Source organism: Plectropomus leopardus, chromosome 1 (assembly GCF_026936395.1).
Source record: "Plectropomus leopardus strain MGB_pleo_1.0 chromosome 1, ASM2693639v1, whole genome shotgun sequence".
Lineage (NCBI taxonomy): Eukaryota > Metazoa > Chordata > Actinopteri > Perciformes > Serranidae > Plectropomus > Plectropomus leopardus.
The window spans coordinates 107,501-121,072 of record NC_142176.1 but is presented as its reverse complement, the minus strand read 5'-3'; the positions used below and the strand labels follow the sequence as shown (position 1 = coordinate 121,072).

Genomic DNA, 13,572 nt, shown 5'->3' with positions numbered 1-13,572 from the left:
CAGACTGTTTCTGGTCCCAGCAGGCTGTAACTGGTACCAGAAGACTGTTTCTGGTCCCATCAGACTGTAACTGGTCTTAGCAGACTGTAACTGGTCCTAGCAGACTGTAACTGGTCCCATCAGACTGTAACTGGTCCCATCAGACTGCAACTCTTCCAAGCAGACTGTAACTGGTCCCATAAGACTGTTTCTGGTCCCATCAGACTGTAATTGGTCCCATCAGACTGTAACTGGTCCCATCAGTCTGTAACTGGTCCAATCAGACTGTAACTGATCCCATCAGACTGTAATTGGTCCCAGCAGACTGTAACTGGTCCAATCAGACTGTTTCTGGTCCCATCAGACTGTTTCTGGTCCCATTAGACTGTAATTGGTCCAATCAGACTGTTTCTGGTCCCAGAAGACTGTTTCTGGTCCCAGCAGACTGTAACTGGTCCAATCAGACTTTTTCTGGTCCCATCAGACTTTTCTGGTCCCATCAGACTGTAATTGGTCCCAGCAGACTGTAACTGGTCCCATCAGACTGTAACTCTTCCAAGCAGACTGTACCTGGTCCAATCAGAGTGTTTCTGGTCCCAGCAGACTGTAACTGGTACCAGAAGACTGTTTCTAGTCCCATCAGACTGTAACTGGTACCAGAAGACTGTTTCTAGTCCCATCAGACTGTTCCTGGTCCCAGCAGACTGTAACTGGTCCCATCCGACTGTAACTGGTCCCGTCGTACTGTACCTGGTCCCATAAGACTGTAATTCTTCAAAGCAGACTGAACCTGGCCCCACCAGCCTGTAACTGTTCCCAGCAGACTGTTTCTGGTCCCATCAGACTGTAACTGGTCCAAGCAGACTGTAACTGGTCCAAGCAGACTGTTTCTTGTCCCAGCAGACTGTAACTGGTCCCAGAAGACTGTTTCTGGTCCCATCAGACTGTAACTGGTCCTAGCAGACTGTAACTGGTCCCATCAGACTGTAACTGGTCCCATCAGATTGTAACTGGTCCAATCAGACTGTTTCTAGTCCCATCAGACTGTCACTGGTCCAATCAGACTGTAACTGATCCCATCAGACTGTAATTGGTCCCAGCAGACTGTAACTGGTCCAATCAGACTGTAACTGGTCCAATCAGACTGTTTCTGGTCCCAGCAGACTGTAACTGGTCCCATCAGACTGTAACTGGTCCCATCAGACTGTAACTGGTCCAATCAGACTGTTACTGGTCCCAGCAGACTGTAACTGGTACCAGCAGACTGTTTCTGGTCCCAGCAGACTGTAGCTGGTCCCATCAGACTGTAACTGGTCCAATCAGACTGTAACTGGTCCCAGAAGACTGTTTCTGGTCCCATCAGACTGTAACTGGTCCCATCAGACTGTAACTGGTCCCAGCAGACTGTAACTGGTCCCATCAGACTGTAACTCTTCCAAGCAGACTGTAACTCGTCCAATCAGACTGTTTCTGGTCCCAGCAGGCTGTAACTGGTACCAGAAGACTGTTTCTGGTCCCATCAGACTGTAACTGGTCCCAGCAGACTGTAACTGGTCCCATCAGACTGTAACTGGTCCCAGCAGACTGTAACTGGTCCCATAAGACTGTTTCTGGTCCCATCAGACTGTAACTGGTCCCAGCAGACTGTAACTGGTCCCATCAGACTGCAACTCTTCCAAGCAGACTGTAACTGGTCCAATCAGACTGTTTCTGGTCCCAGCAGGCTGTAACTGGTACCAGAAGACTGTTTCTGGTCCCATCAGACTGTAACTGGTCTTAGCAGACTGTAACTGGTCCTAGCAGACTGTAACTGGTCCCATCAGACTGTAACTGGTCCCATCAGACTGCAACTCTTCCAAGCAGACTGTAACTGGTCCCATAAGACTGTTTCTGGTCCCATCAGACTGTAATTGGTCCCATCAGACTGTAACTGGTCCCATCAGACTGTAACTCTTCCAAGCAGACTGTAACTGGTCCAATCAGAGTGTTTCTGGTCCCAGCAGGCTGTAACTGGTACCAGAAGACTGTTTCTAGTCCCATCAGACTGTAACTGGTCCCATCAGACTGTAACTCTTCCAAGCAGACTGTAACTGGTCCCAGCAGACTGTAACTGGTACCAGAAGACTGTTTCTGGTCCCATCAGACTGTAACTGGTCTTAGCAGACTGTAACTGGTCCTAGCAGACTGTAACTGGCCCCATCAGACGGTAACTGGTCCCATCAGACTGTAACTGGTCCCAGCAGACTGTTTCTGGTCCAATCAGACTGTTTCTGGTCCCAGCAGACTGTAACTGGTCCCAGTAGACTGTAACTGGTCCAATCAGACTGTTTCTGGTCCCATCAGACTGTAACTGGTCCCAGCAGACTGTAACTGGTCCAATCAGACTATTTCTGGTCCCAGCAGACTGTAACTGGTCCCAGCAGACTGTAACTGGTCCAAGCAGACTGTAACTAGTTCAATCAGACTGTTTCTTGTCCCAGCAGACTGTAACTGGTCCCAGAAGACTGTTTCTGGTCCCATCAGACTGTAACTGGTCCTAGCAGACTGTAACTGGTCCCATCAGACTGTAACTGGTCCCAGCAGACTGTAACTGGTCCCATCAGACTGTAACTCTTCCAAGCAGACTGTAACTGGTCCAATCAGACTGTTTCTGGTCCCAGCAGACTGTAACTGGTCCCAGAAGACTGTTTCTGGTCCCATCAGATTGTAACTGGCCCAATCAGACTGTTACTGGTCCCAGCAGACTTTTGATGGTCCCATCAGAGGTTACTGGTCCAATCAGACTGTTACTGGTCCCAGCAGACTGTAACTGGTCCAATCAGACTGTAACTGGTCCCAGCAGACTGTTCCTGGTCCCATCAGCTGGAATCAAGCCAGGCGGCTGCTCATTCATCAGCAGCTGGAGTCGGGGAACATGAAGAACCCGCAAACTGGTCTGATCAGGACCCATGGGTTCTGCTGGACTTCATATTGGTCAGTTCAGGTCTCTGGATGTTCCTCCTTCAGGCTCTGTTTCCTGTTTGCTGTTCCAGGTGCTGCTGACGCTGAAGAAGCCCGGAGAACAGAAGGAGATTCCTTTCCTGGTTCTCGAGGTGGCTCACCTGGGCATCAACACCAAAGTCAGGAAGTATGACATATGTGCCACCACCTTCATCAACAAGATCACCATGAAGTGTCCTGAGTTCAAAGGTCAGAGTCCTAAAACCCACCGGCCTTACCATTCTCTGTAAGGGTCTCTACAGAACACTGCTGTGAGCCAGCCCTAACTAGAAGCTTTATCAAAGAGGAGAGTCTGAGCCAGCCCTAACTATAAGCTTTAATAAAGAGGACTATAAGCAGTGTTCTAATTCATGTGAACATATTTTTGGTGCTGATGATTTGATTTTTTCCGTTTCAGACTCGAGTGGCGAGCCTCTGTGTCTCATCAGCTCATCGGTGGAGTCCGGAGCTGAGCTGCTCAAAGTGCAGTATTTCAAGGTGATGACATCATCAGATCACCTGTGTGATGTCACCTGTCAGAGTTGAAAATCAAACTGAACTTCTTGTTTGTGTGTCTGTGTTTCCTCAGGCCGACCGCATGGGGCCGAACTTCTCCACAACATATAAAAACACGGAGCAGATGATCAACGTGAGCCACACACGCACACATGTACACACGCACACACACACACACACACACACACACACACACACACACACACACACACACGCACACACATGCACACACTAACATGCACACACAACATGACACACACCTGAAAACTGATTGAAATTGATTAATATGGTTGACCAGTTAACCCTTTGAAACTTGGATCAATGTCACTGTTGTTGTGCTGCTTATCTTTCACAAATATTTAACCCTTTAACCCGATTTCTTTCAAAACCTTGGAAGAAAAGCAACGAGCCTCATGGTATTTTTCAAATTGCAAGAAATTAGTCAATTTAGAATTTTTTTTTTTAAAAATCAAGGGAAGAATTTCTAGAAAACTACATGTGAAATGATAACAATTATGTGATTTCGGTTATTTTTATACTTCCCCGTTTTTTGTTTGCTTGTTTTTTTTAGTGGTGTTAATTTTCAGGTAATTTTCTTGCAGTTTTTCTAATTTCCAGCTGATTTTGGGGTGATTTCTTCTTTAATTGGTCCTTCCTTCCATGTTTTAGAAACAAATGAAGCCGGTTTGTTCAGGTTTCAGAGGGTTAAACAAAGGTGAAGCTCTGAGTTTAAAGTAATAAAAAGGAGCTGAAGTCCAGAGTTTTGTCGTCTGTAAAACGATTCTGAAATAAGAGTTAATAGATATCGTCTCGCTCGTTAACCCTCTGTGCTCAGGTGACCTTCACCTCTCTCGACCTCATGCTCCACACTGAAGCGCTGCTGTCAACCATTGACTTCCTGTCGGCAGCGCTGTCCCCTGGCAGCGTGGCGTCTCCAGAGAGAGACAGCAGACCAAAGACAGAGGACAAGACGGCGACCACCAAGTCCAGTCAGTACCTCTCCCAACATGAGCTCCAGTGTTCCCCCAGTAAAACCAGTACATGTTGGTAACATGTCTCTGTGTGTCCTCTCAGCCGCCCTGGTGTCACCTGCAGGAAGTGACATCATTGAGCTGAAGGTGATGATGACGCTGGGAGCCTTCAACGTCCTCGTGTGTGACCAGAGCTGCAACATGGCCGACATCAAGATCCAAGGTACTCAATCACAGCCGAGTTTCTGTCCGCCATCATGTTTCCAGCCTGACCTTAACTCACCGTGTCCTTTATCCACCCCGACCTTAACTCACCTGTTATGTATCCATCCTGACCTTAACTGACCGTGTCCTTTATCCACCCTGACCATAACTCACCATGTCCTTTACCCACTGACCTTAACTCACCTATCATGTATCCACCCTGACCTTAACTCACCTATAATGTATCCACCCTGGCCTTAACTCATCGTGTCCTTTATCCACTCTGACCATAACTCACCATGTCTTTAATCCATCCTGACCTTAAGTCATTGTGTCCTTTATCCATCCTGACCTTAAGTCAGTGTCCTTCATCCACCTCGACCATAACTCACCGTGTCCTGTAATCATCCTGACCATAACTCCGTGTCCTTTATCCAGCCTGACCATAACTCACCATGTCCTTTACCCACCCTGACTTTAACTCACTTGTCATGAGTCCACCCTGACCTTAACTCACAATGTCCTTTGTCCGCCCTGACCATAGCTCACTGTGTCTTATATCCACCCTGACCTTAACTCACCGTGTCCTTTATCCACCCTGACCATAACTCACTGTGTCCTTTATCCACCCTGACCATAACTCACTGTGTCCTTTATCCACCCTGACCTTAACACATCATGTTCTTTATCCACCCTGACCTTAACTCACTGTGTCCCTGATCTACCCTGACCTTAACTCACCTAACTCACCGTCAATTCGAGTCACATCAAGTCAAGTCTATTTTATTTATGGAGCCCATTTTCACAAAACAGTTTGCCTCAGAGGGCTTTACAGCGTACGACATCCCTCTGCCCTTCGACCCTCACATCATCTAAGGAAAAACTCCCCCAAAAACCCTGTAACCCCTGTCCTTTATGTACTCTCACCTTAACTCATCATGTCCTTTATTTACCCTGACCTTAACTCACCTGTCCACTGTGTCCTTCAGGTATTAACGGCTCTCTGCTGATGCAAGGACCTCAGACTCACATATCAGCCCGCCTGAAAGATTTCAACGTCCTCAACGTGGATCCTAAGAGTGTCCATAAGAAGGTCAGTGTGGTGTTTTACTGTGTTAATAATAATAATTATGATATAGTAATAATGATAATAATAATAATATCAATAGTGTTGGTGCTGATCCCTCTGTTAGAGGTCACGTTTGATCAGGATCAGACTGCACTGATGTTTACCTCCCCTCAGTTCTGACATCTTGACTGAAATTAATCGTATTCATCTGAAACAAACATAAACTCAAGACTCAACAAAACAAAACAACTGGATGGTTGATTTTGGTTTGATGATGCACATTTGATGTAGGACAGGACAATGTATTGATTTTATTACAAGGTCATTAGGTCACTTTACTGATGATTACTGATCAAAAATCTTATTCTGTAAATATTTTGTTAAAGAACAACAGTCGGTCCCACATTATTGTCACAGTACTAATATCGAGGTATTTGGACAAAAATATTATATTTGATTTTATCCATATTGCAAAGCAACACTAGACACTGGACTACCTCAGACTACTCTGGACTCCCTAAGACTACCCTGGACTACTCAGGATTACCTCAGACTATCCTGAAGTACCTCAGACTACCTAGGACTATCTCAGACTACCTAGAACGGCTGCAGGCTACTGTAAACATTTTCAGACTTTGCTGGTCTGCTGGTTGTCACACGTTTCTGTCCCTCAGGCGATCTCCATCGTGGGTGATGAGGTCTTTAGTTTCACCATGAGTCTGACCCCTAACGCCACAGAAGGCGCCAGTTACGCAGACACGTCCAAAACTGACGGCAGAGTGAAGCTGAACGTGGGCTGCATCCAGGTGGTCTACCTGCACAAGTTTATCATGTCTCTGCTGGTGAGTTTAATGTTGTTTTTAATAAACTGCGATTTTTACAGTTTCAGGAGCTCATGTCTGTCCCTTTCAGGTTAGAATGTTAGTTTTCTAAAAATAAAATAATAAGTTTTGCAGGTGTTTAATTGTTTATATGATTTTTGTTTTTGGTGAATGAAGGTGCATCTGTATGTGTGTAATCTTGTATTGGGATTCAGGCGTCAGAGGACGTTTTCTTTTCCTTCAGAACTTCACCAACAACTTCCAGATGGCTAAAGAGGCTCTGAGCGCTGCCACGGCTCAAGCTGCGGAGAAGGCGGCGTCCAGTGTCCGAGACTTGGCCCAGAAGAGTTTCCGTCTGTCCGTGGACATCCGGCTGAAGGCGCCGCTCATCATCATCCCGCAGTCCTCCACCTCCCACAATGCACTGGTGATGGACCTGGGTCTGATCACGGTGGCGAACAGCTTCTCTCTGCTGCCCGTCGTCGGCTGCCCGCTGCCCGCCGTCATCGACAACATGGACATCCAGCTGACGCACCTCAAACTGTCGAGGTCAGTTAACCCGTTCACACACCTGATCCACAAACAACAGCGAGAAAAAAAACTGATGAGTTGATGAGTTAACGGACTGATGAGTTGATGAGTTGATGAGTTAACGGACTGATGAGTTGATGAGTTGATGAGTTAACGGACTGATGAGTTGATGAGTTGATGTCTGCGGTTCAGGAGCTGTGTGGAGGAGGCGTCTGGGGGAGCGAGCACGGAGCTGCTGGAACCAGTAAACCTGAACCTCCACATCAGGAGGAACCTGGCAGCCTCCTGGTACAACAAGATGGTTGCCGTGGAGATCGAGGGAGACCTGAAGCCCATGAAGGTACAAGGAGGAGAGAGAAAGAGGAGGAGGAAGAGAGAGGAAGAGGAGGGGGGTGGTAGTATATGTATATATATATATATATATATATATATATATATATATATGTAGCTATATACATTCATTCATTGTTTACAGCAGGCACCATTCCTCTGTGTTTGGACCCTCATGTCCACTGTGAACCCCCCACCCAAAAAAAAACTTAAAAGGGGGAAAATGGTAGAAACCTGAGGAAGGAGGAGGGATCCCTCTTCAGGACGGACAGACGTGTGACACATGTTGTTAGAAACAACTACAATTACTTGATTAGATAAAGAAGTCATAATTAATTACAATCATTATTCGTGTTGGTCATTGAGACTCTGGAGGTGCCGATGACGGACGCTCTCTCACTGCTCTGTTCTTGTTTCTGTAACCAGTTGTCACGTTCGTGGCCAAAGGTACTCTCTGTTCTCCGTAGAGTCCAAAAACGTGTCCAGTTTCACAGGTGACATCGCAGCGCAGAGACGCTGAGACGTCACCTGTGAATGCATCCAAATACTCATTTTTACATGAGCCCCCCCGTCTGTGATCAGTCTGTGTCCACATACCTGTTCAATGTCCTGCTGGCTCACAAACACTCATTTAACCCCTCGAGACTGGAACAAATTGGCTTGATTTATTTCAAAAACATGGGAAATTGACCAAAATTTTAGAAGCAAAAAAGTTAAGAGTTAGAAGAAATTTACAAGAAAATAAGAAAACAAACAAACAAAACACAACAACAAAAACTAAACAAGAAAATTACTACAAGAAAGTACAAGAAAAGAAATGCATGCTACACAATAATACATAATTAAGAGAATGATAAATATAGTGTTCTGGATATCTTTCCCCCATTTTTAGATAATATCCAATAATTCTCCCCTAGCTAATATTCAAATAAATTTATTGTCAACTTTTTTGCACTTTAACTGAGTAAAAGGAAAGTAATATAGATCCAGCTGATAAAGGGTTAACCAGCAGTGATTAACAAGCTGTTGCTGATAAAATCATAGTTTCATGATCGCACAAATTGATCAAAGATCCACGTTAACGAGAGCCGCTGCTCTGAGATCAGTGAAATCCACGAATAAAGTCAGTGATCGCAGACACACAGACTCCCAGCTACAGGCTAGGCTAGCAGTCTCCCCCTGTCTCCAGTCTTTATGCTAAGCTAGGCTAGCAGTTTCCCCCTGTCTCCAGTCTTTATGCTAAGCTAGGCTAGCAGTTTCCTCCTGTCTCCGGTCTTTATGCTAAGCTAGGCTAGCAGTTTCCCCCTGTCGCCGGTCTTTATGCTAAGCTAGGCTAGCAGTTTCCCCCTGTCTCCAGTCTTTATGCTGTGCTAGGCTAGCAGTTTCCCCCTGTCTCCAGTCATTATGCTATGCTAGGCTAGCAGTTTCCCCGTCTCCAGTCATTATGCTAAGCTAGGCTAGCAGTTTCCCCCTGTCTCCAGTCTTTATGCTAAGCTAGGCTAACAGACTGTGAAGAGACCGGAGTGTCACCTGTTGCAGGTGGAGCTGAGTCAGGATGACCTGAAGGTGCTGCTGAGGATCTTGACGGAGAATCTGGGAGAGGCTGGTGATCTGGAGCCCCGGGCCCTGAGGCAGGAGGCCAGTGATCAGCTGCCAGCAGCCGGAGGCCCCCCGACAGGTCTGTGACATTCACACTGAAAAATTCACTCTTAAACATTCACAGTAACATTCACAGAGAAATATTCACAGTAACATTCACAGAGAAATATTCACAGTAACATTCACACAGAAACATTCATAGTAATATTCACACAGTAACATTCACACCTAAACTTTCATAAAGTAACATTCACACAGAAATATTCACAATAACATTCACACAGTAACATTCACACCTAAACTTTCATAAAGTAACATTCACACAGAAATATTCACAATAACATTCACACAGTAACATTCACAGAGAAACATTCACACAGTGACATTCACAGAGAAACATTCACACAGAAATACTCACGCAGTAACATTCACAGAGAAATATTCACAGGAACATGCACACAGTAACATTCACACTGAAACATTCACACAGAAATATTCACACAGAAATATTCACAGTAACATTCACACAGTAACATTCACAGAGAAATATTCACAGTAACATTCACACAGTAACATCCACACAGAAACATTCACAGTTATGTTCGCACAGTAACATTCACGCAGAAATATTCACAATAACATTCACAAAGTAACATTCACAGAGAAACATTCACACTGAAACATTCACACAGAAATACTCACACAGTAACATTCACAGAGAAATATTCACAGTAACATTCACAGTAACATTCACACAGAAACATTCACACAGTAACATTCACAGAAATATTCACACAGTAACATTCACAGAGAAATGTTCACAGTAACATTCACAGTAACATTCACAGAGAAATATTCACAGTAACATTCACAGTAACATTCACACAGAAACATTCACAGAGAAATATTCCCAGTAACATTCACACAGTAACATCCACACAGAAACATTCAGAGAAATATTCACAGTAACATTCACACAGTAACATTCACACAGAAATATTCACAGTAACATTCACACAGAAACATTCACAGAGAAATATTCCCAGTAACATTCACACAGTAACATCCACACAGAAACATTCAGAGAAATATTCACAGTAACATCCACACAGAAACATTCAGAGAAATATTCACAGTAACATTCACACAGTAACATTCACACAGAAATATTCACAGTAACATTCACACAGAAACATTCACACAGTAATGCTCACACTGATGTTTCTGGTACTCAGGTGTGAGGTGAGTCTCTGATGGTTCCAGTTTTGTTGTGTGGTTGTTTCTGGGTTCAGGTGATGTAGGTAGAGCTGCTGTGAGCGCTGAGGAGGAGGACGATGCTCTGGAGACGATGAGGTTCAGTTTCAGCGTTGAGTCTCTCGGCCTGGTTTTGTACAGCAGCAACCCCAAACAGGTTGGTCCGATCAGGTCCTCCTGGTGGTCTGGAGGTTCTGTTTGGTTGCTTTGATGAAACCAGTGATGGTAGAGCAGCCTGTGGTTCTGTCTCTGTTTCTTTCAGTTTGTATTTTTGATATTGTTGTAAACTTTTCGCTCAGTGAAGTTTCTGCTGATCATCAGTTCCAGCAGGGATCCTCAGGGCCAGATTTAGTCCTGATCCAGCTGAATAAACTACAGCGTTTGGTATTTAAATTAAAGTGAACCAGAAATCCACCGGTCTTTTATGGCCCGCCTAAAGATCCCAGACCCCAGAGTCTTGTGTTACACTTTCAGTAACAACTTTATTTTCATACAAGCAAACATCAGAAGAAGTCTTCTGACAGAAACTGTGCCTCCTCCGATGTTATGCAGAAGATGTTCGTTTCTACTTTTCACTAAACACTAAATAAAATATAAAATAAAAACTAAATAAAAGGTAACTTTTTACAGCTGGTCCAGGTTCAGCTGGTCCAGTTGTTGGATCTGGACTCTGACAGTGGTCCCTGTTTCCTGCAGGACCTCCAGCACCAGGAGGACCTCAGGCTGGGGGAGTTTGCACTCCACCAGCTGAAGACCTCGGGGCAGATCCTGACCAGCGGCAGCCTGAAGGTGTCCACAGTCCTGAGCGCCTGCACGCTGGACGACCTGAGGACGGGCATGGACAGGGTGACATCACGGTAATGGTCACATGACCTCCCCTCTGCCGTTCAGACACCAACAGTGACAACTTTTCACAGCTCTTCACTTCATTTTGTCAAACGTCATCTTCTCACTTTTCAGTAAATCTGTTTTTTATAATGTTTGAATTCTGTTTGGACACGTTGAGTTTGACTGCAGCAGCAGACTGTGTCACCTGAGCTCTACCTGCTGCAGGATGGTCGGCCGCAGAGACGAGGACAGCCGAGAGCCGATGATCGATGTGACGTATCGACAGAGCGCCGCAGAGCGCGAGGTGGTGGCCGTCCTGCAGAAACTCTACCTGTGTGCCAGCGTGGAGTTCCTCATGGCCATTGCAGATTTCTTCCTGCAGGCGCTGCCACAGAGTCCCACCGCTGTCACCGCCTTAACCAGTGAGAGACTGCCGCTGAGACAGACCGCCCAGCCGCGAGGCGACATCAAGACCGGTGAGACCCAGAGACACCAAGAAGTCGGAAAACTCGGAGGTCAATTAACGTCAAAGTTTCACACCAAGCAGCTTTTATTTTGACAAACTGACAGCTGATTATATTACATATCCCGGTTTGTTTTTGCCTCCTCGGTTAGTCCAGAGACCACATACATGTCTCAGTCACACTGTTTGACCTGGACTTCAACCAGTCAAACAGTTTGTGTGTCTCCAGACCAGGACCCTGCCTTTACTCTACCATCTGTCTCCGTCTTCTGTCCGATAAGGCTGGTTTGTTGTGTGTGAGAATCAGAATCAGATTTACAGTTTTGTATCCCTACAGTTGAACGTTAGAGCAGCTGTCGTAGTGAACTGTCCCAGACCTGGACCCAGAAACTGGTCTGGATCTCTGGTCATCTCAGTCAAAACCATTACAGTCCCTGAAACACTCTGAACTCTTGAAGCTGCAGGATCTGATGTTAACAAAGCCGAGTCAAAGCTCAGGAGTTCAGACTGACTTTAGACCATCTCTAGCCTTAAAACCGTCCATTTGGACCGAGCCCTGAAGATTTTTTAAGTCCAGCTGATATTTGACTGTTGTCGGTCTCCAGAGCCGTGTCTCTTCTCTGTGTTGGCAGTCCTGCTGTCATCTTCGTTCCACCGTCTATCAGAAACATCTGATCTGAGACGGGATTTGATGTCTTTGGTGATTAAACATCTTTCTCTCTAACTTTGATCATCATCATCGTTTAGCTCCTTAAATTCCTACGCACCGCGTTGTCCCTCCGGCTGATCCAGATCCACCGGCCCACAGAGACTCAGAGAGGGATCAGCTGTTTGTGCGTCTTCCCTGATGATTTTATTATTACAGAGAAATGTTCAGCAGTTTCTCTGGTGATTAAATGTGGTCTCTTATTGTGAAGCTTAAGTTGTTTGAGTTTAAATTTTTTAGAAAAAACGGCCCCTCAGTCACTTCCTGTCGGCGCTTAGCCTGATGACATCATGAGGTTTAGGTTTTCAGAGAGTGACCTGTGTCTTGTCTGTGCAGCTGTGGCGGTCAGGACTCGTATGCGGGCCGTGGTGGTCGACCCGGAGGTGGTGTTCGTGGCCAGTCTGATGAAGGCCGACGCCCCTGCCCTCGTTGCGTCCTTCCAGTGTGATTTAACCCTGCAGACCGAGGAGGACAGCACCCAGACCACCAGAGCCAATCTGAGGGAGCTGAAGGTGCTCGCCTGCCCCTTCATCCGCAACAAGGACGCCGCCGCCGTCACCACAGTGAGATCACATGACCTCATGACGGGTCACATGACCCGCGCTGATTCAGCAGTAGAATCTGTCCATTAAAACCCCATCTGTCGAACAGGTCCTGAGGCCCTGCTCCGTTGCCTTGGAAACCAAGACCCATCCCAACCAACCACTGAGCGGCTGTGTGACAGTGGAGGAAGTCATTCTGAAGGTACGTTAACCCTTTCAGACCAACACAAAAATGCTCACACAGAACCTTCAGGAGGTCTGAGGAACCTTCAGGAGGTCTGAGGAACCTTCAGGAGGTCTGAGGAACCTTCAGGAGGTCTGTGAGGAACCTTCAGGAGGTCTGAGGAACCTTCAGGAGGTCTGTGAGGAACCTTCAGGAGGTCTGTGAGGAACCTTCAGGAGGTCTGAGGAACCTTCAGGAGGTCTGTGAGGAACCTTCAGGAGGTCTTAACGTCCCCGCTCTGTCCTGCAGATCTCTCCCTTCATCCTCAACACCGTGATGACCATCACAGCTGCCATGACAGTGCAACAGTGTGAGGAGCAGCGTGAGGAGGCGCAGATGGAGCTTAGTGACCTCTGGTCTGTCATGAACATCTACGGCTGTAACTACTGGTTCCTGGGCGTGGACCAGGCCACTGAGGTTACCGAGAGCTTCAGAGACCAGGACGGACGCAGCGAGGGCGAGAGCTTCACTGCCGAGGTCAAGGTAGGATGAGTCTTCTAGAGACGGACCGATTCTGAAACTGCTTCCTGTTGACCAGGTGCTGTCCCCCCTCAGGT

The 13,572-nt window shown here is 46.3% G+C and overlaps 1 protein-coding gene across 11 annotated transcripts in view; it reads left to right on the top strand.

The window, feature by feature from the left end:
• The window catches only part of vps13c (vacuolar protein sorting 13 homolog C), a 91,845-nt gene that overhangs the window by 32,938 nt on the left and 45,335 nt on the right, over nucleotides 1-13,572 (top strand). For all 11 annotated transcript variants that reach the window (XM_088075431.1, XM_088070928.1, XM_088076588.1 and 8 more), the window contains 17 exons: nucleotides 3,012-3,168; nucleotides 3,377-3,456; nucleotides 3,548-3,607; nucleotides 4,310-4,463; nucleotides 4,549-4,668; nucleotides 5,639-5,742; nucleotides 6,393-6,560; nucleotides 6,784-7,088; nucleotides 7,263-7,410; nucleotides 8,940-9,078; nucleotides 10,292-10,410; nucleotides 10,950-11,110; nucleotides 11,307-11,557; nucleotides 12,587-12,813; nucleotides 12,902-12,994; nucleotides 13,265-13,498; nucleotides 13,571-13,572. The exon at nucleotides 13,571-13,572 is cut by the window's right edge and continues 130 nt beyond it. In XM_088075431.1, the coding sequence (XP_087931557.1) occupies nucleotides 3,012-3,168; nucleotides 3,377-3,456; nucleotides 3,548-3,607; nucleotides 4,310-4,463; nucleotides 4,549-4,668; nucleotides 5,639-5,742; nucleotides 6,393-6,560; nucleotides 6,784-7,088; nucleotides 7,263-7,410; nucleotides 8,940-9,078; nucleotides 10,292-10,410; nucleotides 10,950-11,110; nucleotides 11,307-11,557; nucleotides 12,587-12,813; nucleotides 12,902-12,994; nucleotides 13,265-13,498; nucleotides 13,571-13,572 (2,522 nt within the window). The remainder of the gene's footprint in view (nucleotides 1-3,011; nucleotides 3,169-3,376; nucleotides 3,457-3,547; nucleotides 3,608-4,309; nucleotides 4,464-4,548; nucleotides 4,669-5,638; nucleotides 5,743-6,392; nucleotides 6,561-6,783; nucleotides 7,089-7,262; nucleotides 7,411-8,939; nucleotides 9,079-10,291; nucleotides 10,411-10,949; nucleotides 11,111-11,306; nucleotides 11,558-12,586; nucleotides 12,814-12,901; nucleotides 12,995-13,264; nucleotides 13,499-13,570) is intronic.